Raw genomic sequence first — 23,397 nt, forward strand, 5'->3', positions numbered from 1 at the left:
TAAGCGGACCAGTATAACTCTGATCTCTACGCATTCCCTTGTTGTTATGAATCCATTAGCTAGGCTAATAGGTCAAATTATACCAGATACTATTTATAACATTATAAGATTAACATTACATTCAGTTAAGTGTTTAGATTTTTTTTTTTTTTTTAATAATTATGTATGTAGAGACTCTTACCTGCAGGCAAACTGTAAATACAGCTTTGCAGGGACCTGTCTAGTTATAAGCTCTGTGGTGATGGTGATGGTTCCAACAGCGTCCATATTATATATTAAATCATTAAATTAAAAAATTAAAACTACTAAGAAAAGGTAAAATGATTTGATGCAACGCACGTGGAGAAACCCTGCACAAGGAAAATTGGAAAGTTACTAAAACTCTACATGTTTTACAGTTAAAACATGGCGCCATACCTACTGAGTATAAACTTTCAGAAGGATAAAATTGGTATAAATGGAGATAAAGTTGAACTGATTAGGGGCTTTGGTTATCAGTAGAAGCGGGAGTGGTGCACAAGGCGGGCGTGCATCGTGCCGTAGTCGTAGTCAGTCGCGCGTGAGTTTCCAGCACGTGTGCTACCTCGGAGATGGAGCAGAACGGACATGTTACGGTAAGCAACCAACTTTCACTACCTACTCCTACCCCAGTAGTGGGAGTCTAACATAAGGCGTTCAATCGAGCCAGGTAGGTCGTCTACCTTAAGGTCAATCAGACCAAAATGTCGGCACTAGGAAATAATCAGCTGTAAGTTAGTTCGACTGCTGAAACTTGTATGATTTAATAAAAGTTGTGGCTGAGCATCCTTAGCTGCTTGGCCGACCAAAGTCGAAGTGATGCAAATATGACGGGATGGCGCTCTACGTCCAGCGGGTCCTCGCAGATGAACTTTACACCTTGAGTCGTGGACGCGCGTGTTAGGGCACGGCGCCAGTTGGCTGCCGTACCCGCGTGGCTCCGGTCGTAGCGCGATCGAGTTCCGTCTCAAAACGACCTTAGCAGGGTCGCGATCGCTAAACATAGTTACTCTAAATCATTTTTGACCGTAACATTCCTATTTAACATATGTGCTCGTTCTATGGTGTTCAGAAATATTAGTGGCTTTAAGTGCTTTTGTTATTCTTCCGTGTAAATAGAGATCTATTTATAATCCTGAAATTCGCGAAGAATTGTTTATGAGGTGAGATTTCTTTCGCATGTCGTCTATTTATCTATACCTACTGCGTACGTGGAGTTAGCCTAATAGCCTTTTAAATTATCGATCCTGCAGCTAAAGTAGCACATGCAATGCAAGCAACCCTCGACACTTACTAGCGCTGAAATTAAAGCATGTTTTGGTGGACTGCACCGGGTTATTAAACGACAGCAACTTCAATATTTATTTACTTTGTTAGACATTTTAATTACTTCAAGTTTTATAATAAGTTAATGCCCATGTTGTGCAGGGCGGAAGTAAGTAGTTTTCCTTATTAGCGCTTTAATATTTCTCTCGGTTTTCCTTGATTTTCATTGACAGCGCGAAGCTTTCAGAAGTTCAGAACGTACCTAGAGGTCTCTGACTTAACCGCAGCGCACCAAACGCAGTACCTAATCGTAGGCCCGTTATTTGACCGCCTTTGCAGGCCTCCACTAGAAAATCGAGAGTGAGCAGATACGGACTTACACTTTACAGTTTACTAATAAAATTTTAAATAATGACATGGTGTTACACTAAGATAATCGTGACACTATTCTTTTTAGGGTTCCGTACCCAAAGGGTAAAACGGGACCCTATTACTAAGACTTCGCTGTCCGTCCGTCCGTCCGTCCGTCTGTCACCAGGCTGTATCTCACGAACCGTGATAGCTAGACAGTTGAAATTTTCACAGATGATGTATTTCTGTTGCCGCTATGACAACAAATACTAAAAACAGAATAAAATAAAGATTTAAATGGGGCTCCCATACAACAAACGTGATTTTTGACCAAAGTTAAGCAACGTCGGGAGTGGTCAGTACTTGGATGGGTGACCGTTTTTTTTTTTTGCTTTTTTTTCGTTTTTTTTTTTGCATTATGGTACGGAACCCTTCGTGCGCGAGTCCGACTCGCACTTGCCCGGTTTTTATTATGTTGCTAAACAACATTACTATAGCACTAGGTAAGATAAATCTGTATTATTTAATCTCTTCAATAAAGTAATAACCAATATTTTAGTAATTAAACTGAGAGTAATACGACGGTCGAAACTGTCAGAGGGCCGCGAACAGCTGTGTTGTATGCGTGCACTTTTTTTAGGCGTAAGGTGCGCGCTCTCACTTGTTAAGCTTATAGGACGGAAAAGCTAAACCCATTCGAATAAAAGTTTTTGGGAGTGTTTCTGTGGGTTCCTTAGTAATTGATTTGATAAGAAAAAAGATTGAATATATGCATAGAAATAACTTAAAATTGCAATAAATCGACTCACGAAATAGCGGTCATTTTATTTTTCGTGTGTCTCCTATTTCGTGCCACTAACGAATCAAGGATTTTCTAGATACATTTTGAGTGCTTGTTTTTAAATATAACAACGAAGATAATTAAAAAAATAAATTAGTAAACAATTAATGTATTTCATGAAGTTTCGTATGAGCGAAATTCGGTATATGTTTTTTTCACTAGAATTCTCATAAAACGAGTTTGAACGTGACCCGAGTTAAAATTTTTAAGGTATATTCCACGTATATTCTCATATTAACTACTAGCACAATTTTATTTATTATTCAATTTATTTGATTTATTTTTGTGTATGTTTATATTTAACGTATAAGATAGTAAATTATTTTTTGTAAATAATTTTTATTTTTTAATTTATTTTAATTTTAATTTCAATTTAATTATTTAAATAGTTTGGCTCTTAATCACGTATTAAAGTACCCATATGGTTTACAAAGTCTTAATTCAACCATTAAAGACGACGAGTACAAAAAACTTTAAGCTAGCTCTCAAATTATTATTTTTTTTAATATTATTTTTAATTTGACCATACAATTATTCGTAAGTAGGTAAGACCGTTAAATATAAATGATTATCAGCAAATTATCACCAATTACTCTAAGAAAACTTTATGCCGAAACAGGGGACACGAATTCACGAACTTAGGAGCTGACCTAAATTTGTATCACGAAATGGGAGCCAAATAAGAGGTTCACGACAAAATTCATATAAAATAAAGTTTCAACTAAAACCCTACAGTTTATACATTAAATTATCAACAAAGAACTAATATAACTTATTCAAAAGCTTTCAAGGTAATGATATGCTTAGTAATATTTAAAAAAATATACAAACTCTCAACTCACTCTCAAGAGCCTTAACCTGCCGAAACAGGGGCCCTTTACCTTAATTCCACGCAGACGAAGTCGCGGGCAAAACCTAGTATTTTTATAGTTCGATCTAAGGAATTCTTCTTATGTAGGTATTTGCACATTTGGTCTCGGGAAGTATAGTCACGTCACGTCTGAAAATATCGATGAGAATAAAGTGCCAAACATATGTATACAAGACCTTATTGCCCGTATATAGTAAGGTAACCTAGTGTCTAGTCTTTAGGTACATATTTTTGTCACTTTGTCCGTATCGATATTTCCAGATGTGACCGTACCATTTACCATTCCTTTTGGTGAAGTGGAACTTCTGATGAAGACCATAAATTAGTTGCAAAAAAAGTAATGTAATAACCAATCAGTTCTGTAGTTTAGCCGTGAATAGTGACAGTCGGACAAAGTTTTTGCATTTATAGTAGGTAGCTAACCTAATTTAGACATTTAGATTAGAACGCCACCGAACAGTGAACATACACATAGTCTAATAAAACATGGTCTTCCATTCCCAGAGTGACACGGGCCTACGTCACAACAACATGGCCGCTATATATAGCGCTATCGCATATTATCATATAGCGCTGTCGCATGATGACGTAGGCCCGTGTCAGTTAGGTGACCTAGAAAAGACGGGAATGGAGTACCAGGCGGAGTATATTATTATACCATGAACATACAGACTTATTACAGACGCGCTTTGGTAAGGATCTGGATTTGTGAGTCTAAATTTAAATTACAGTCCCCATATTCATAAAACTTTGCAACCTCTGGTAAATTGTGTTTCTTTCTAATAAACGGGGCTATCAACGGTTTGTTAGATTTGCAACACGTTTATGATACCTAAGTGATAACGCTAAAACACAAAGTCTATTATCTGTCGTATAGGTATCAAAATTATTGAATCTGCACAGGAACTGCACGATATAGTTTTCGGTATTTGCTAACTTTATAAGGTGACGAGTTGCACGACCACATAGTATGCTTCCTATATTATATTCGTGACACGCATACGATAACGGACGCGCGGACAGGTTACTGTACTTTACGATTGCACACGTATCTATTTCGGTATTTTCGGTTGTGGTGATAATCGATATATGGTGTTCTAGTGAAATATTATTAATCACACTACTTTTTACTCCTTATCTTATAAATGACTTCATTTTAAACAGTTCTGAAAAAGAAGGAAAATCCCTAGAACTTCGTCAATAGATAGATTTTTTTAAAGTATGAATCAGTCTTTTAAATTATAATTTGTCAGTTATCAAAACTGAAATATTGTATTAGGTATCTTCCTATCATAAGAGTCACATGAACGTAGCCGCCGCCATACAGTCGAAGTTACGCTCGCTCTCATTTCAAAACGACAATCGAAATGACATGAAATTATGATGGAATTATTATTACAAACTGACTTCTCCTTTGTAGGTAGGTATATGACATTTGTTTCGCTTTAGTAATATGGGTATATAACTATCGTTAATGGCGCGCTACATGGTCAATTGGTCATCCCTTGTATGAAAATGGGATACCTCAACACCAGAGGGAAGTGATTTGTGCATAATTAGCCACTATAACTAAGTCCTACCGAAATTAAATCATCGTGCTTAGAATGCAAGACTTCCCATAGCGCTTCGTGTGGTGGCACCGGCGCCACGCCAAGCGGTTAGGTATGATTCAGCCAGGGTAGTCTAAATTGGTCCTACAAAAGTTGACATTACCATTGCGTGCGTTTTCATAGTTTTTAGTTCCCCCGCCACGCAAATTCCACATAGAAATGCAGAAAACATAGAGAATACGGTAACTTGTGTTGCCGGAAGAATTACATAATTATGATAAAAATATTTATACTTTTATACTATTATTTCTAAAGGTACAGTGGTCGATAATGTCATCTCGTTTAATTTACATTGCCAGCTCGCTCGTCTGACTGGTTTGAGGTTGAACTTTGGACAATAAGTAACTGGCGCGTTACGTCTGTATGCTTAATAAGGTGTGAGTTTGTTTTGCTAATCCTAAGCAGTTTGTCAATGCAAGCAAGGCCCATATACTTGTATTATATGTGTACCTATAATAACATAACTAAGTTATTATTATGTTTTAGGTTGCTGGCGTTCGAAGGGTTTACGATGACCTTTGGCACGAACAAACCGAATTAATTTAAAGATGATTCTAGTCTCACACTCGGGAAAAACGTAATTTATTGATAAATTCACAATTGTTTTTATACTTTGTACTACAATGCAAATATATTTTCTGAATAAGTGATCCAACCTTGAGATGAACCCATGTTTAATTTGCATGACAGCAGAAAACCCATTACAGTGGCGTGACTTTAATAGCAGTATCTTTAAGCTGCAGCAACATATAATATTTACGATGTTTGCTGGCGTCTCAGTGCTTGGCGATTCTGTAATTACATCTCATTCAATGTAGTTTGCTAACAAGGGCTACTTACGTATTTACTGGACTGTTTTTATGGTTATCTGAATATCTACTGTCCGCGACTTTGTACTTCTATTAATAAGTCCAAATCGTCTTTTCACCGCCTTAAGGAACGATGTCTGACGAAAACTATCCTAAACTAGCCTAGTAGGCTACTACGAGTTTTTACCTTTCCCAAGCTACGATAAGGTCGATAAAGAAAGAGTAATCCTCGTCTTATACAACTGCGTTTGTCACATACGCAAAAAACATATACCTAGGTATGATAACTGATAATGATATCACACCTTTAACCTATTTATACCTTATCATATCTTCATTTATCATGATGCATCCGGAAATCGCATCAGTGGGATAACCGCCTAAGACGCTTTTAAACTGGGAAGCAATTCAACTAGTTTAATATAGAGACTGTGACAAAACTCCTAGTATTAGCCACATTTAATGAGGAAATGTGTAACGCAGCTAGGCAAACAGAAATTTTATTTTATTTATCGAAAGGTATTTTTTATTCATAAGGTAATGCCGAAGCCTTATCAGCTCTTTTGAGTCTTTTGACACAAAAAGCAGTCAAGCGTTGTGAATAACAGGGTTAATATTAATATGTTGTTACAGGAAACCTCAATGGTAGAGAACGGCGAAGAGATCGTTAAAGTTAACAAAATGCAAATGGTCAATGGAGGCAGCCAGCCAATCAACGGTAAGTTTATTTTAAACCCTATAAGTAGTAAGTACACTCAACAAGAGGTCAATTATAAGAAGGCTAAACTTTAAGCCGATCAGTGCAGAATCTAAATTTACATCATAATCACTGAATTTTTTTTATTGGCTTAGAAAAAAATAGAAGAGTGTTGCAGACCATAACAATAGGTGACCCATCATAGGAAATCATTGTACGCAGCCGAAGTGGCGGGTAGAAGCTAGTTAATACAATCCCGCCCAGCGCGGTAACTTGGCAATACAATTATTATTAGCGCTGTTATTTTTGGAGCTGACAGTACGCATTAGCGAATGAATGTTCATCTAAGGTTTACTACCCAATATACATATCGGTCGGACATTCAACTTCTCCACTTAGGCGATGCAATATGCAAAAAATCGATAACACGCCGAGAATTGATAAAAAAAACTCATAAACCATTGTATACATGTACCTACTTACAGCGATATTATATATGTCGGACCCTGACACCAGAAAGACGTATTGCAGCGTTATAGTTCATTATTTTAGACGCCTGTATAAAATCGATTAGCAATGTTGAGCTACGTATTATTTGGTTGTAACAAAATAAATAAAGTTGTGTAGAGAGTAACTCTAACTCCGTCTATTGGCGCATTGTTGAAATAAAGTTGCGTAGAGAGTAACGCCATCTATTGGCGTGTTGTTGTACTGAGATGACAGGTAGAAGGCTTTGGAACGTCGAGAGGTTTCTCTCGAGTGAGCGTAGGCACGAGTTGGCGTTTTTGTCGGTATGTTGGTAGACTGGTCGAGCAGGTTTACCAACTTGACTGAGGCGGGAGCGGAGAGGCTCCGCCGCTGGTATTTCTTCTTGATCGGACCGCGCTAGAGATCGGACATACTCGTTAGCCAACCTCGTGCCTAACTCGCTACGTTCCTGAAGGTTTATACCTGAAGGATTATTCTGATAGCTTATAGAATCCCGCGTTCTTTAACCATTTAGCTAAGTGTTTTATTTCAAGTGTTATTTTGATTTCTTATGTTTTATTAGAAGCTTACTTTTGTGAAATAAAGAAATGATGTGTTATGTGTTGTTTTAACTTGTTTTGAAAAGATTTGTCCCTCTTGAGTTTGTTGCCGGTCCCATATAGGGCTAAATCTTCTCATGTCAGAGGCATAGGGTTGGAGCCGGCCTAGCTTGACTTGAATAAAGATTTGAACGGTTTCATGTGATCTTTTCATTCTCAATTTAACCAGTCAACATTCTAATAGCAATTAGTTCTTTTCATCATTTAGTTCTGAAATATAGTAGGCACTAGTATGGTTAACGAGTCCTGATGTTTATTTCATGCACTGGTAGCATGGTAGCATACTGGTTTAGCTGTGAAGTAATACATTATCGTACTACCCCACGCGCCCACCGCCTTTGAGACCATCGGTACTCGACATATACATCTTAGAGTAATACCCTACGTTGAGTTTAGTCTGAAATGTTAAAAACTACAAAACTAAAAAAAAACTACTTTTCACCACACCAGCACGGAAAGGCTTGCTTTGCACTTCAAAAACTGATAAGAAAGTTGTATTTTATCCACATGTGAGGCAAAGTAATATTATGCAAATTTTGAGTTGTTTGCTCATGTTGGCTGATAGAGTGGACTTTTAATTGATGATTTTGGATGGTAAATATTTAATAACATTCATTTGGATTTGATTTCATTTCATTTTGTTTGATGTTGTACAGTTGGTATTTTCCTTGCGTTGGTGTGGTGAAAAATTTTGTGTTTCACTCGGTGGCAAAATTTGTTTAACCCTCGTAACGCTCAAGATTTCCCTCTTCGATCCACTCGCTACGCTCGTGGTTCAATTTTGGAATCTTTCGCTTACTCGGGTATCAATATTAGCACGAGCGGTTAAATAACAACTTTGCCCCCCTTGTAAAACAAATAACTATTAATGGGGCCACCGGGCCACACAACACAACACCATTTTCTTTTACACGAGTCGGAATACTAAATGAGTAAATTTTGTCTTTTATAGTAAAACTTGTAAACAACTAACGATTTTTATTATAATAGTGTGCCTTTTTTAATCCTAATAAAAAGGGTGTTTAATAAGTAATTAATAATTATAGCGAATTACTGTTTGCTTATGAAAATCTGTAGAAACATCTACCTAAATTAAAACATAATGCGAGCTACAATCTAAATTAAAACTCGACCAATATGACCATATGCATGGTTCGTTTAAAAAAAAAGTTGTATATATAGTATTATCGATATTTTCAAGGTAGGTATACTTACTTTTTGTAGTCGATTATAAACGCCATTTAATCTTTATTGATTTGTCCACATGCACGGTTATATAAATAGGTAATCAACACGTATCATGTCTCACATAATAACCCTAAAGCCTACGTTATCAAAGAAATAAGATAGGTAGGATAGGTTTGGTATTTACGCACTATTTTATTACTACCTACGACAAGGTCGACAATAAGTCATATATTTTGTGAGATAACCGATGTGAAGGCGTATAGTAAAATTAAGTTGAGATATCGGACCCACTACCAAGAGTACCTACCAAGTGAACTATTACGTACATACATATTAGTAGTACTCGTGTATCTAATGGTTACGTTTACCTAATCCTAAGTTCGGACGAAAGAGTTGATTCTGAAAATAGGTATGTATCAACCAAATGGCTTGAGGTTAGATAATAGATAACCCTTCGTTGTAAAAACAGCTTTAAATAAAATAGGACTAAATTGCACTATTTTATTTTTTAGTGTTTGGGCGCAGTCATTATTGATTATAAGTATTATCTCTTACACATAAAAATTTCGAAATGTATATATCCGAGTAAATATGCCTATTTTATCTACAGCTAGAGGTCGAACGGAACGACGAAGTCATAAGTCACGCGTCGATATGAGATAAACATGATTATTGTTTCTCTGTTCAAAGTGCCCTCCTACGCAGCACGAATGCCTGCTGAAGTGATGGCTTTATTTAATTGGCTTAGTGGGTAATGGCTAATGCCTGCTGAAGTGATAGATGATAGCTTTATGTAATTGGATTAATGGATAATTAATTTAATAATAAAATTAAATTATGAATCGTGTTTTGCATAACCCACACCAACTTTTATTATGTTGTTTTGCAGGAGACGGTCGCCCGAATCTCGTTATTAATAAGTGCGAATTCCACCCCCACTGTGCATTGCATTGCATATATAGACCTAATCAATAATCATCCGATCTCTGTAGGTATATTAATCAATAATAATGTACATAGATCGGATTCTTAGCGTGTGAAACGTTTGCAATCAACTTAATATTAATGAATTGAAATCTAATTACCTACTTACCTACAGGTAATAAATTTATTTATTAAATATTTTGTGCCATGGCCACATTATTGCGAGTGATGATGCCAATAAATATTAAATAAAGAATGATTAAATATGTATTGTTTAGGTACACATACATCTTGTTTTTTTTTAAACTCCGTTAATTTCGGGGTACGACTAAATTCTTTTATTACATTTAAGAAAACTAAATGGCATATTTAATTTTTATATACATATATATATATACACAAATGGATGCATCTGCTTTTAATTAGTTTTTATTGATTTTATGGAATAAAAGAAAGCGCGGCGAATACATTTTTTTTTTTTGTTATTTTCAGTGTATTTAGGTAAATTTGATTTCATGACCACTGTTAATGAATGAAATGTATGTATTCATAGGAAACAAGCTTGTTATAATTTGCCTTCGATACGTCCAGGTCCGGACCAAGTGCTGCCCGCGGACGACTACCTCACCTGGATTCCGGAAGGGCGCGTGAAGCTACGCCTGGCGGCCCGAGGGATCGCCGGCGAGCCTCCTATATCGGTGCCGGGCCTCCTGCGACAGACCGCCGCCAGATACCCCGACAGTCCCGCGCTATGTACAAAGAAAGATGGGAAATGGCACAAAATCACATATAAGTAAGTGTTGGTTGTTGGAAAACTATAAACGGGTCTACTATTTAGGTGCCTAATAAAGGCCAGATTCAAAGTAACCTAAGAGCTAACCCCGGAAAAGTATATAAAAATGTTGACCCCCTTTAGTTAGGTTAGTTGGTTAAGTACATAGTATTAGAGCGCCTGGCATCTGTTCATTGGTGCATGAGGATGGCATATCTGCAATCCCTTCCTTTTCTAGGCCAGCGATGCCGTAATAGGTATGACTTGTAAGTCATTGTTAATAATAATAGTGTAGAAGTTAAGGGTGGTGTTCCATCTGTCTAACATCTTTATCCAATGTCATTGCGTTTCAATCTCTTATTAAGCAAAATGTGAGCAAAATACACGTTGGACAAAAAAATTGGACAGGTGTACCAACAATTTCAATTTGTGTCCTTCCAAAAGAAGACACGACTATTTTTATTACGAGTTGCCGGTTTCTTTTGAAGTAGATAACCACTTTTTACCTACATACCTACACAAAATTATAAGCAAATAGGTACATATCGAGAGCCATGAGCTAAACAAAGAGCATGCTCTATCACTGTTGATTTTCATTTTTAAACCTCTGTAACATAAGTATATCAACATTTTTTTTTATTCAGGCAGTACCTGGAACGAGTCAGGACAGTAGCAAAAGCATTCCTCAAGCTCGGCTTAGAGCGATTCCACTCCGTGTGCATACTTGGCTTCAACTCAGAACAGTGGTTCGTGGCGGACTTGGCAGCTATTCACGCAGGGTGAGCACGAAACATGATGAAATTTCCATTCACCTGCCTTTGTTGCTTAGCGAGGCAATAATTAAAATAACACAAGTTTCCAGCAACATAGTAAATCGGGGTACTTATTCCATTTAAATAGCTTCAGTCTTCACTTTCCAGGGGGGCGATTTTTGAAATTCGATCGCTCGATTTCGTCACTCGAAAATCGGTGGAAAACGGCGAAATGCTAATTTTTGAAATACGAGCGATAGACATTTGGAATCGAGTGGTATTGACCACTCGTTTTCAATTCTATTAGTAGAATTTAAATGCCTAGTAGCGGAGATATTATTGAACGAAATGCACGAAATCGAGCGGTCGAATTTCAAAAATCGCCCCCGTTTTAAGGCGGATTAAATTGTCTGATCAAATCAGGTGGTGTGGACGCAGACGCCAATTAGGCTCGCCGATTATAACCGATATTGCCGATAAAATTGGGGTGCAGACGCAAGAATATCAATTTGTGATGCCAGTATTTGCGTTTGGGGGCATTTCTTTATGTAAATTTAGAACGCTCAAATATCACCATATATCTAAAATTGATGGTCAAGTTGAAGATTGACGCCAATTTATTTTCTGATCAGATTGGTCGATTTGATCATCCCGTCTGGACTGGCTTTTAGGTTGAAAACTATTGGTTGTAAACAGCAACTTTTTTAGCGATTAAAACTTGCGTTCCTTGACATGCGACTCCATCGCATCTTATCCTGTGCAACAACAATAAACAATCTCTGCAAACACGCGATTGTAGGATTAGTTTAAAGCGATAAAAAGAACAGAATCACGACTGCGTGAACAATATTTTTTGAACCGGACATGCAAACTTACTACAAAAATGGCCATGGATGTTTCATAGGAAAACAAATAATTGAAGCTATTACTTTTATAGAGGGTACGCAGCGGGCGTCTACACGACCAATTCGGCTGAAGCATGCCTGTATTGTCTCGAGAAGTCGCGAGCGAACATTTGTGCGGTACAGGACAAAAAGCAGTTGGATAAAATCCTATCAGTCCGCCACAAATGTCCCACGCTCAAAGCCATCATACAGTGGGAGGGTCCCGTTGACAGCTCCATACCAGGACTATACAGTGTAAGTGTTTTATAGTAGCTGTTACTTAAATTTTGGCACATTGTCCGTATCGATAATTAATAATAATGAAGTTGATGTAGTTACCTAATGTTTCGGTCTATTCATACGAAAATTTTAAATTTATCTTGTAACGACTAATTGAATTACCACTTGTTCGCAGTGGGAGCAAATATTAGAAATAGGACAAAAGGAGCCAGATGGACCGCTAGACCAGATTCTGAAGAGTCTCGCCGTCAACGAATGCTGCACTATCGTCTATACGGTAAGACAAGTACCTATACTATACCTACATTATTAATCATTAGTCCCGTCTCAAAGCGCTTCCAACAAATTGCATCCATTAACCCAATGATGGTTTCTCCCTTACATAAATTCTGCGTTTCTAACTAATGGACAATTTAATATCTCGAGCGTAATAAAGACTCAGTTTACTACATTTCTGATACGATAACCATCTCTGTATCTATACAGAATACCAAACTATTTTTATTTTCAGTCCGGAACCGTGGGTCCCCCGAAGGCCGTGATGCTCTCACACGACAATCTGACGTGGGACGCGTACTCCATCTCGCAGCGAGTCAGCGATATCCAGCCGACAGTCGACACTCTTATCTCCTTCTTGCCACTCAGCCATGTCGCTGCTCAGGTGATTGTCATTTTGCCTACAATAATTTACAGTCCGTCTGTAAAATAGTTTTTGCTACCGGAATGTATAACTATTTATATATATTCCGGTAGCAAAAAACCGGTGGTGGCTACGCGACCAGGTAGGTCTAGTAATTTGCCATGGATTTCCGCAAAATAACCCTGGCTTATTACAAGTTTATATTTTTACAAGTTTTGCATAGGCAAGTTCGAAGTCGACCTAATACGAACTACGAACTGCAACAAAATTCCTGCTGATCGATAAATACCTGTCTCAAAACCCTCAGTGATTAACATTTGGTCACGTCATATTATCTCATCGGTCGTCAAAGTTTGCCGTAGTTAACTTTCTGCGTGTGGTGTAAAAGTTCTCACAAAGTTCGTAAAATCATACCAATAACCATATTATATTACATTACCTACTAAAGTCGACATCACAAATCACGCGATCAAACATGTTTTGTTGACCCTTTGCATAAGCAGGTTAAAAACCAGTTTTTTGTATGCCTTGATGCAAAATGTTATTTACCTACACCATTGTCAAAGAGCAAAGTCCTGAATAACTTGTAACAAGTTTTAATGACGTACAGATCAATTCACCAAAAATCAACGTGAATGAAATAATGAACTAAAATTAAACGAATGATATCTACTCTCATTGTGAGGGTGACGTATGGCCATATAAGGGTTACTTTTTTACCATTTTGGTACCTAAGAGACACTTATTAGAGCACCTTTGGCCGATTTTATTACAGATCACTAATTAACAACCGTAATGTTTTTATAATGAGCTAATAATATATGTATTATGTGACATCTACGTCAATTACAGTGACGCGTTTTCTATTTGCAGTTAATTGCAGCTAATTATCGTTAGAAAAGCATAATAGGACTGTTTCCATACATTGAATTCCATGTATAACACATGTAGGTAGGTGTACATATTTGCTTTAATGAATACAATATGAGAAAAAATGAATTCAAATGATTATAAAACAAAATGATATTAAAAGGTTAAAAAGGTACCATTCGATTACTCTTTACTTACACTGTACATTTCCTAACAAATACTTATGGTATAGTTTATCATACAGCATTTGGTACAATCTGTACAAGTTATTAGGTTTCTTAGGCGAGCTTGGGGTATTTTACGGTAGCAGAATACCTACTTTTTCCCATAGGTATATTCAATTCAGTACGATGTACAATAATTGTACATCAAATTTTTTCCATAACGTTGTGTGATGATTTTTCATGTTCGGCTGACTCCCGTCCTCGTTTTAAGCCCTCGCTTTAGCAAAGTAAAACAAGGCTTTAACTATATCATAATGTGAATTGTCGGCAGGTGGTGGACATTTACGTAACCCTGATGAACGCCGTGACGGTGTACTTTGCGCAACCAGATGCACTCAAGGGCAGCCTGATTGACACACTGAAGGATGTTCGCCCTACCAGGTAGGTTATTAAACATTGCGTGGAAGTAAGAGCGCGAGTAATGCAAAATTGTAACTACCTAAACACAAGAATATGTGCAACGCGATATAGTTGCTTTTATACTCGTGAATCTCGTAATTATGTTGTATAATTTAGAACCTGTCTTAGTAGCAAACGATTCGATGCTTGGATTACCTACCTACAAGTTTTTATCTAGTTTTACTTGTCCCGGTCGGTGTGCTTAACTAGTTTCAGAATATTGAAAATAGTATAATTTCTTATAATTTCACTGTATAAATGAGAATTGTCTACAAGTAAAATTTCCTCGATTGATAAAATCAGTACAGCCGTAGAAAATTCGTAATTCAAATTTTACAGCTGATGTAGATGGCGTTGTACGGCTCCGTACATTGTGCGGTAACTTTGGTTGTCAAAAGTTGATGTTTAACAATCCAGTGACCATAAAACATATGATGCAGTACAGTTTCATCTATTTTACTTGTCAAAATAAGGGTCATAATCATAACACGATTTCTTAGGCTTTACATCTCATAATAACTTTGATAAAAGTCACAAATAAGTAGATTTTCACACTTTGCGTCTACTGTACCAATTATTGAACAGGTGTATCTTATAAAGTGGCTAATCAATTAATCTATAACAATAGGTAGGTAATAGATGGAATAAGGTCTAATCTATCGTCTGAACAATAGAATTGATACCATACATAAATTATAAATAAATTAGTCGACATCTTGATTCTTATAGTAGATAACTATCCTATTAATGAATCGTCAAAATTAGGTAAGTACGTCAGAGACATTTAATTAACAGATAATCTTAAGCTTTAATTATTGTACGATATACCTATTACACATAAAATTATCGTCTCCTAAATAATATCAGTCACCAAGAAAGGTAATTGACAAATTTAATAGAGTTAAACCAAATTAATTCTACACAGACTTTGCCGTGACAAAATGAGGTTTAGACGCACTTTCACAGTATTTTCCACTTCAAAGTCTTTAGATGGACTCTAGATACATATATACGATCTACTTAGGAATTTATACAATAAACAATAATATGCATTTTTATTGGAAACCATTAAAATTCATAAATGCATTAAATACATACCTACAAGACGTACAAATTAAATATGTACCTACAAATAATTATAATTGATTATGAAAATTATTGCAAGTCTATTTCGACTCTAAGTTACTAAGACCTAACCTATAAAATGGTGAAGTAGCGTTAATTAAATTTTATTCTCCAGCAATTTCACCAATTTGACAATAAAATTGTCGCCGGTGTATATTTCTAGGTTAACCAACGACCCAAGAATGTCATGTCCAGGGATTTTTAAGTGTCATGTCATGCACGTCACAAAAGAGAACTTGTGACGAGTGTTAAAAATACAGACATTCTGACGACGTTAAATTAATAAATCGGTTTCAGTTGATAAATTCTGTTACTTTTCTTCTTGCACCATTTTTACGTCTCTGTTTATCAGGGTCATCCATTAATTACGTCACACGAATTTCTAGGTTTTTTTACCCCTCCCCCCCTCCTTGTCACACTTGGTCACATTTGGCAAACCCCTCCCTCCTGGTGTGACGTCACATTTCTTCAACGAAATCGGCAAATATTTATTTAATATTTTATCAAAATATTTTTGACAAAAGAAATATTAGTAATTTTATAACCCAAAACTGATTAAAAAATAAAATTAAACGAATAAAACCGATTATCGTTTCAAAAACTTGTTATTTAAATGTATATTAGCGTATAAAATAATATAAATAAATTTTCGGTTACTGATGAAGTTAAAGTGACGTCACAAAGTTTGTGACTCCTCCTCCCCCTTGTCACAACATGTCACATTTTCTTGACCCCCTCCCTCCCCCTAAACGTGTGATGTAATTAATGGATGACCCCTTAGCCCTATGGTTGACTGGTTGAGAATGCCTTTAGGCATTAAGTGCGCCATTAGAATATTTTTATTTTATGATGTGCAATAAAGTTTAAATAAATGGGTAACTTTTCTAATAGACTAATTTGACATAATATTTTTTTCGACAGACTTTTAGCAGTGCCCCGACTATGGGAAAAAATGTACGAGAAAATGATAGCCGTAGGCGCTCAGAGCGGGGCCCTGAAGAAAAGCATCGCTCTCTGGGCCAAAGAGAAAGGGCTTAAGTACCACCTCGGTAGAATTGAAGGGTAAGTTTTTTTTTCAATTAACCTAATTTAGTGTCCCACTGCGGGCAAAGGCTGCCCCTCGTTTTCTTCACTCGACCCTTACGTTGGTATTTTGTTGGTTTTTTTTTTGGTGGTTGGTTGGTAGGAATATTAAACTTTTGAAATGTCTGGCCAAGAACGCCCAAGACAAGACATGCTCTAGGTACATCTAGGGAATGCAAATCGGTTATTTTTTGTATGGAAATAACCGCTGTTTCGGTTAATAACCGATTATTTCCATACAAAAAATAACCGAAAATAACCGATTTGCATTCCCTAGGTACATCTTGCCGAAAACAACCGTAAAATACGGAAAGTATTCGTATTTTATATCTTAGGTACCTACCCTCTGCCCTTCAGGCAACGGGTTTTTATTAACTCTAAAAATAATAACTCTAACAATAATAACATTTTTGCCATACCGCCCTTGTTTCACAATGTAGTTAAGGTTAGGTGGGGTAAGAGAAACTATGAGGCAACTTGTAGGAAAAATAAACAGTTAAGGTAACAGAGATACCCGCTTAAAGATATTAAAAACTAAGCTAGTTAATTAGTTATTAATTTCGTTTAGTAGTACCACTGTATATATAATGTATGTAAATAAATGATTTTTCTTTAATTAAGTAAATGATAATCCTAAAAATAAAACCAATTCATAAATGAAAATTATGTAAAAATACTTAAGGCTTTTCCTCATACGGTTTCTATATAGCAAAATAAAGTAGGTATGTTTCTCTCACCCCGTCACCCCACCTGACCTGACTTACTGACTGATTACTATAAGTAATTGATTAAACAAAGATACGTACCGGATCTGCGTTGCAGGATTACTTATCTTTCCGCTTTATTCATAAATTATCTATACCGCAACTGCTTTAATACGCCAAAATTAATGTAATGCCCTATCTATACGTAATACGTATCTATGAGGATTAGTGGGATTAAGTAATTATCAATATCAGAAAATATTGACGCACTTGAAATTGTAAATTTAATCATAAAAATATCCGTGTAGATAAACTACAAAAATAAACAAGCTCATAAAATGTATATCATATATATGTATCTGATAAGTAGATATTTCTCTTTGGAGCATTCCACGGGCTGTCCCGTACAAACGCATTTTATTTCCTGTGTTGCGGCATTTAAATCAGGCGATTATGTTTCTGTGCATATTTTCGACCATTTGTCATAGAAAAGGAAACCCTTATACTTGCAAATCTTCAGAAAATTCGCGTTCGTACGGGACAAACGGTAGACTATTTCATGGAATGCTCCTTTAGGGTTCCGTTGCAACCCAGAGAGTTGCAATGGGATGAGTGATGGACTGTTACCGGTAATTTTCCTATAGTCTGTATCCTCCCATATAACCATTCCAGTCGCAGAATCACAAAGTGGTAACTAAATGTCAGATGTGTCGTAACAGAGTCCACACAATGTGTCTAGAATTGTTTCGAAACAAAGTGTCGTCGCCGTGTCTACACTTTTCCGTAACAAGGTGTCGACACATTTGTGTGCACTTTGCGTGCGGTTTGCGACTAAATCTGACAGCAAATTTGTGACAGCAAATGTCAATATAAAATACCTCTTGAAAACCAAGGTTTGTCAAACTACTATTAGTGTCTCGTGTGCTCGTAATTCTAGTAAGTCATCATGGGCAATGCAAATGATAATAATCGACCGAAACCATATAAACACCCAACACCCGTCAACCTTTTACAGAAAAGTTTTTAAAGAAATTCAATAAGCTACTTAGGTCAGGCAACGAATGCTCCAAAAGTTGTAGAGGGAAATGCTCGGAACACAATTTTTGACTCCGTAACTCGGTTTGACAAATTAGGAGGTGAACATATCAAAAGTCCCCGGTCGTAGCCCTTGAGCGGGGGGGAGAGAGGGGGCTTTGAAGGTCCCAGTTTCCCGTTTTTCGATTATATCTCGGAAACTATGCATCTCAGCGACATGGCCACTTATACAAAATGAAAGTTAATTTAATTTGTTACAAGTTTATTCAGTCAATTTTTTCGATATGTTGAATAGTTTTTGAGATATCCGCTCTTGAAAGTTTATTTAGGGCTCTCAATTTTATCTTGATATATCTATATCAGTGAAGGTGCTAGGCCGTGTTTGGTATCGTTTTCGTATAAATCTGGGGTGCTGAATCCATTTAAGATATCACATTGACACCATTCCACAAAATAAAAATAAATCTTTTTAGGGTTCCGTACCTCAAAAGGAAAAAACGGAACCCTTATAGGATCACTCGTGCGTCTGTATGTATGTCCGTCTGAATACACAAAATAGTTCTTTACCTATAGATGACAGGAAAACCTATTAGAAATGTGCAGTCAAGCGCGAGTCGAACTTAATGTACGGAACCCTTAATACGCGAGTCCGACTCGCACTTGGCCGGTTTTTTTGAAACTCTTCTTGACGCTTAACCGCTGAACCGATTTCGTTGAAATTTGGTATAGAAATAGTTTGCGTCCCGGAACAGGACATAGGATAGATCTTATAACCAAAATCATCTTTTGAAGGTGTGAAAAGTGGCGTGGAAATTTGTACGGGAAATCAATAACCGCTGAACCGATTTATATGAAATTTGGGATGGTCTACATCTTTGATTTAGTTAAAAATGATGAAAAAACATGACTTCAAACCTAAACTTAAACAGTATTAACTTCAAGAAGTCAATTCTGAATTCCCCCTACACCTCATTTCACACCTTTAAAGGATGATTTTTGAGATAACTTATTATATCCTGTCTCGGGACTCAAAATATATGTGTACCAAATTTAAATTAAAACTGTTCAGCAGTTTAAGCGTGAAGAGGAGTTTAAAAGAAAGTATTTTAATAAGTTTATATGTTTTTACTTCAGAATGGTGTCAATGTGATACCTTAACTAAATTTGGTACTGCGAATTTATACGAAAACGATACCAAACATGGCCTCGTAGCTTTACTGTTGTAGAAGTCAAAATAAAATTGAGAGCCCTAAATTCTTATTACTTGGCCAAACTTGTGTAGAAGGAAAAGGTAAAATAAAAGTCTTCGGCAGGAATATAAGACACAAATATTTTTTTTTTGCGTTACTATTTCATTCATCAAATATAAACATACCTTGATTATACTATTCTAGTGAGATCCTCATAGATAAACAAAACCATTTACTTAAAAAATTACAAGGTCGAAATGTCACGGAACTTGTGAGAGTAATATGTGAAAAATAAAACATCAAACATCAACATTTATTCAGCAAATAGGCCACAAGGGCACTTTTACACGTCATCATTGAATTTACATACAAGCAAAAATAATAACATCAACAATTTTATAAAATAAAACTAAAAATTCAATCTAACTTATTACAATTACTAAGAGATGTATATGGTCTCTTAATGTCGAATTACATAAAAAATACAGATACAAAACACAAAAAAAAATCTAAAACTTTTATGACAAAAAATCTGGACACAATTTAAGAATCACCCAATTGCGTCGAGGAATCATCTGTATTTTTGCTTGTTTCATTACCTCCTCGCTTCTTTTTTGTCCTTTGTATTCTGTAGCAATTTGTTAGATCTGAAAATAAAGATAACTTGCGTCGTCACGGATGTCGATTTATAGGTTTTAGGGAGTGCAGAATTCGAAAACGATGATCATTTTATAATCCAAGATGGCGGCTACGTATTTTGTCATAAAAAAGGAATCCAAAATAGTCATCATTTTCGAAATCTGCGCCCCCTAAAACCTATAAAACGATATCCATGACGACTTTTATGACATAGTGCATTGCCGCCATTTTGAAATTGAAAATGTTATCATTTTCGAAATCTGCGCCCCCTAAGACCTATAAAACGACATCCATGACGACTTTTATGACATAGTGCATGGCCGCCATCTTGGAATCCAAAATAGTCATCATTTTCGAAATCTGCGCCCCCTAAAACCTATAAAACGATATCCATGACGACTTTTATGACATAGTGCATTGCCGCCATTTTTAAATTGAAAATGTTATCATTTTCGAAATCTGCGCCCCCTAAAACCTATAAAACGATATCCATGACGACTTTTATGACATAGTGCATTGCCGCCATTTTTAAATTGAAAATGTTATCATTTTCGAAATCTGCGCACCCCAAAACCTATAAAACGACACCCATGACGACTTTTATGACATAGTGCATGGCCGCCATTTTGGATTCCAAAATGGTCATCATTTTCGAAAGCGGGGCCCCCTAAAACCTATAAAACGACATACATGACGACTTTTATGACATAGTGCATGGCCGCCATCTTGGAATCCAAAATGGTCATCATTTTCGAAATCTGCGCCCCCTAAAACCTATAAAACGACACCCATGACGACTTTTATGACATAGTGCATGGCCGCCATTTTGGAATCCAAAATGGTTATCATTTTCTAAATCTGCGCCCCCCAAAACCTATAAAACGACACCCATGACGACTTTTATGACATAGTGCATGGCCGCCATTTTGGATTTCAAAATGGTCATCATTTTCTAAATCGGGGCCCCCTAAAACCTATAAAACGACATCCATGACGACTTTTATGACACAGTGCATGGCCGCCATTTCGGATTCCAAAATGGTCATTATTTTCGAAATCGGCACTCCCTAAAACCTATATATCGACACCCATCTCGACTTTTATGACAAAGTGTTTTGCTACGATCTGCATGCAAGACATTTCTATTATTTTTACGTACAAAAATGGCCCCCTGTCAACTTTCAATCGAGATTTAATCGATAATTTATTCGATTAATATTCAGATTAATTCAATTTCAATCTATGTTAGGTCGACTAAACTAATCGCGATTAAAATTTGAGAATTAACTTTTTTTATTCCATTAATTAGTCGAATAAACAGTTAATCGATTAATGCCCATCTCTGACCACGGCATTTTTACACTTTGAGAATAGGGGTCATCCATTAATTACGTCACACGTTTAGGGGGAGGGAGCGGGTCAAGAAAATGTGACATATTGTGACATGGGGGAGGGGGGAGACACAAACTTTGTGACGTCACTTTAACTTCATCAGTAACCGATTTTTTTTTTAAATTATTTTATTCGCTGTACATTTAAATAACAAGTTTTTAAAACGATAATCGTTTTTATTCTTTTAATTTTCTTTCCTAAGCAGTTTTGGGATATAAAATTACTAATATTTATATCGTCAAAAATATTTTGATAAAATATTAATAATACTTAGGTACTTACTTAATTCGATTTGGCGATTTCGTAGAAAAAATGTGACGTCACACTAGGGGGGAGGGGTTTGCCAAATGTGACCAAATGTGACAAGGGGGGGGGGGAGGGGTCAAAAAACCTAGAAATTCGTGTGACGTAATTAATGGATGACCCCATATCTGAAAACAAATCAACACAAGGAGCCATTTTGCAAATCCAGTAACATACCAGTAACTTTGTTATTACTTTTGACAGCGCGTGTCATGTGTCAACACAGAGTCGACACAAAGTCGAAACATTGCAACTACTTTGTGACTGCAATATTTCTCAGCCTTAAACCATATTTATACATCATAATTAACAAGTTTCGTAGTATGTAAAGCGTTATTTCTGTTATTTAAGTATAGTATACGCTTCGAAGTACTAAAAATGCTTCAAATAATATAGTTATGAACACAGGCACTGAGAAGTAAACAATTTCATTTCCGGCTAAACTAAAACAATGTGGTGGCGCGTTGATTATATTACACTTAGTTTATCAAATCACTCGAGCAGTTTAATTCCCCATAATAATTTAAGTCATATTGTAATATAAATGCAAACAATATATAATTACGTCTTGTAATCCGTTTTAGAGATGGCGTATTAATGTCACTTATTTTTATTTAAGTATTTTTCCATCTGACAGTTTCCATTTGACAGGAACAAAATGAACGAATGATTTTGGCATAAAGTAGTCGCAAACCCGAAACAATGTGTGCACACGGCGACCACACTTTATGTCACTTTGTGTCATGTGTCGACCCTTCCCCATTTCTGGTAACTGTGTCGACACGGCGACGACTCTGCGACTGGAATTGTGACCGAAACAGACGGTGTCGACACAAGATGTGTCAACACCGCGTCGTAACGGCGACTGGAAATGGTTGTATGGGCTTAGGTAGGTATTTAAATAAAAGTAAACAAAATCTACCCTCTAATGGCTCCTTAAGCCAGTTGAGGGTAGATGAAAACATTTCATGATCAAATAGATAATGTAGGTTAAAGTCAGGTCGTTTAGTGACAAATCCAGGCGCTTTTGTGTTTGGTTGGTTAACCAATAAATGTTATAACTACCCGAAAATGTACAAATTGTTTGTTTATTTTTATTTAAATACTCGTACCTAAAGAGACAGAGTATAGGCTGGTAATCTCCCGGTAACATTTCCACGCTGGTTTAAATTATTGCAATGCAAACATACAATTTTGAAACCCTAAAAAGAATAAAAACCGAAAGGTAATTCAATGCTTATTATATTTTCCAATCTCCATTAGTGACAATTTTAAACAAGTACCTATTACACTTACAAATTAGCTAAAAAACCGGACAAGTGCGAGTCGGACTCGCCCACCGAGAGTTCCGTACTTTTTAGTATTTGTTGTTATAGCGGCAACAGAAATACATCATCTATGAAAATTTCAACTGTCTATCTATCACGGTTCATGAGATACAGCCTGGTGACAGACAGACAGCGAAATCTTAGTAATAAGGTC

General features: G+C 36.4%; 1 protein-coding gene across 4 annotated transcripts in view; it reads left to right on the forward strand.

Annotated features, from left to right (window-relative positions):
- The first annotated feature begins 499 nt into the window (after nucleotides 1–499).
- LOC134789928 (long-chain-fatty-acid--CoA ligase ACSBG2) overlaps nucleotides 500–23,397 on the forward strand; it is a 28,809-nt gene continuing 5,911 nt past the window's right edge. The window contains exons 1-9 of one of the 4 annotated variants that reach the window (XM_063760646.1): nucleotides 501–614; nucleotides 6,400–6,484; nucleotides 10,255–10,456; nucleotides 11,080–11,214; nucleotides 12,125–12,326; nucleotides 12,487–12,588; nucleotides 12,823–12,972; nucleotides 14,317–14,426; nucleotides 16,491–16,631. In XM_063760646.1, the coding sequence (XP_063616716.1) occupies nucleotides 591–614; nucleotides 6,400–6,484; nucleotides 10,255–10,456; nucleotides 11,080–11,214; nucleotides 12,125–12,326; nucleotides 12,487–12,588; nucleotides 12,823–12,972; nucleotides 14,317–14,426; nucleotides 16,491–16,631 (1,151 nt within the window). In that variant the 5' untranslated portion in view covers nucleotides 501–590. Of the gene's footprint in view, nucleotides 615–908; nucleotides 1,182–6,399; nucleotides 6,485–10,254; nucleotides 10,457–11,079; nucleotides 11,215–12,124; nucleotides 12,327–12,486; nucleotides 12,589–12,822; nucleotides 12,973–14,316; nucleotides 14,427–16,490; nucleotides 16,632–23,397 lie in introns of those variants that run through there. The other 3 variants (XM_063760649.1, XM_063760648.1, XM_063760650.1) reach the window with 3 other exon arrangements.

This window comes from Cydia splendana, chromosome 4 (assembly GCF_910591565.1).
Source record: "Cydia splendana chromosome 4, ilCydSple1.2, whole genome shotgun sequence".
Taxonomy (NCBI): Eukaryota; Metazoa; Arthropoda; class Insecta; order Lepidoptera; family Tortricidae; genus Cydia; species Cydia splendana.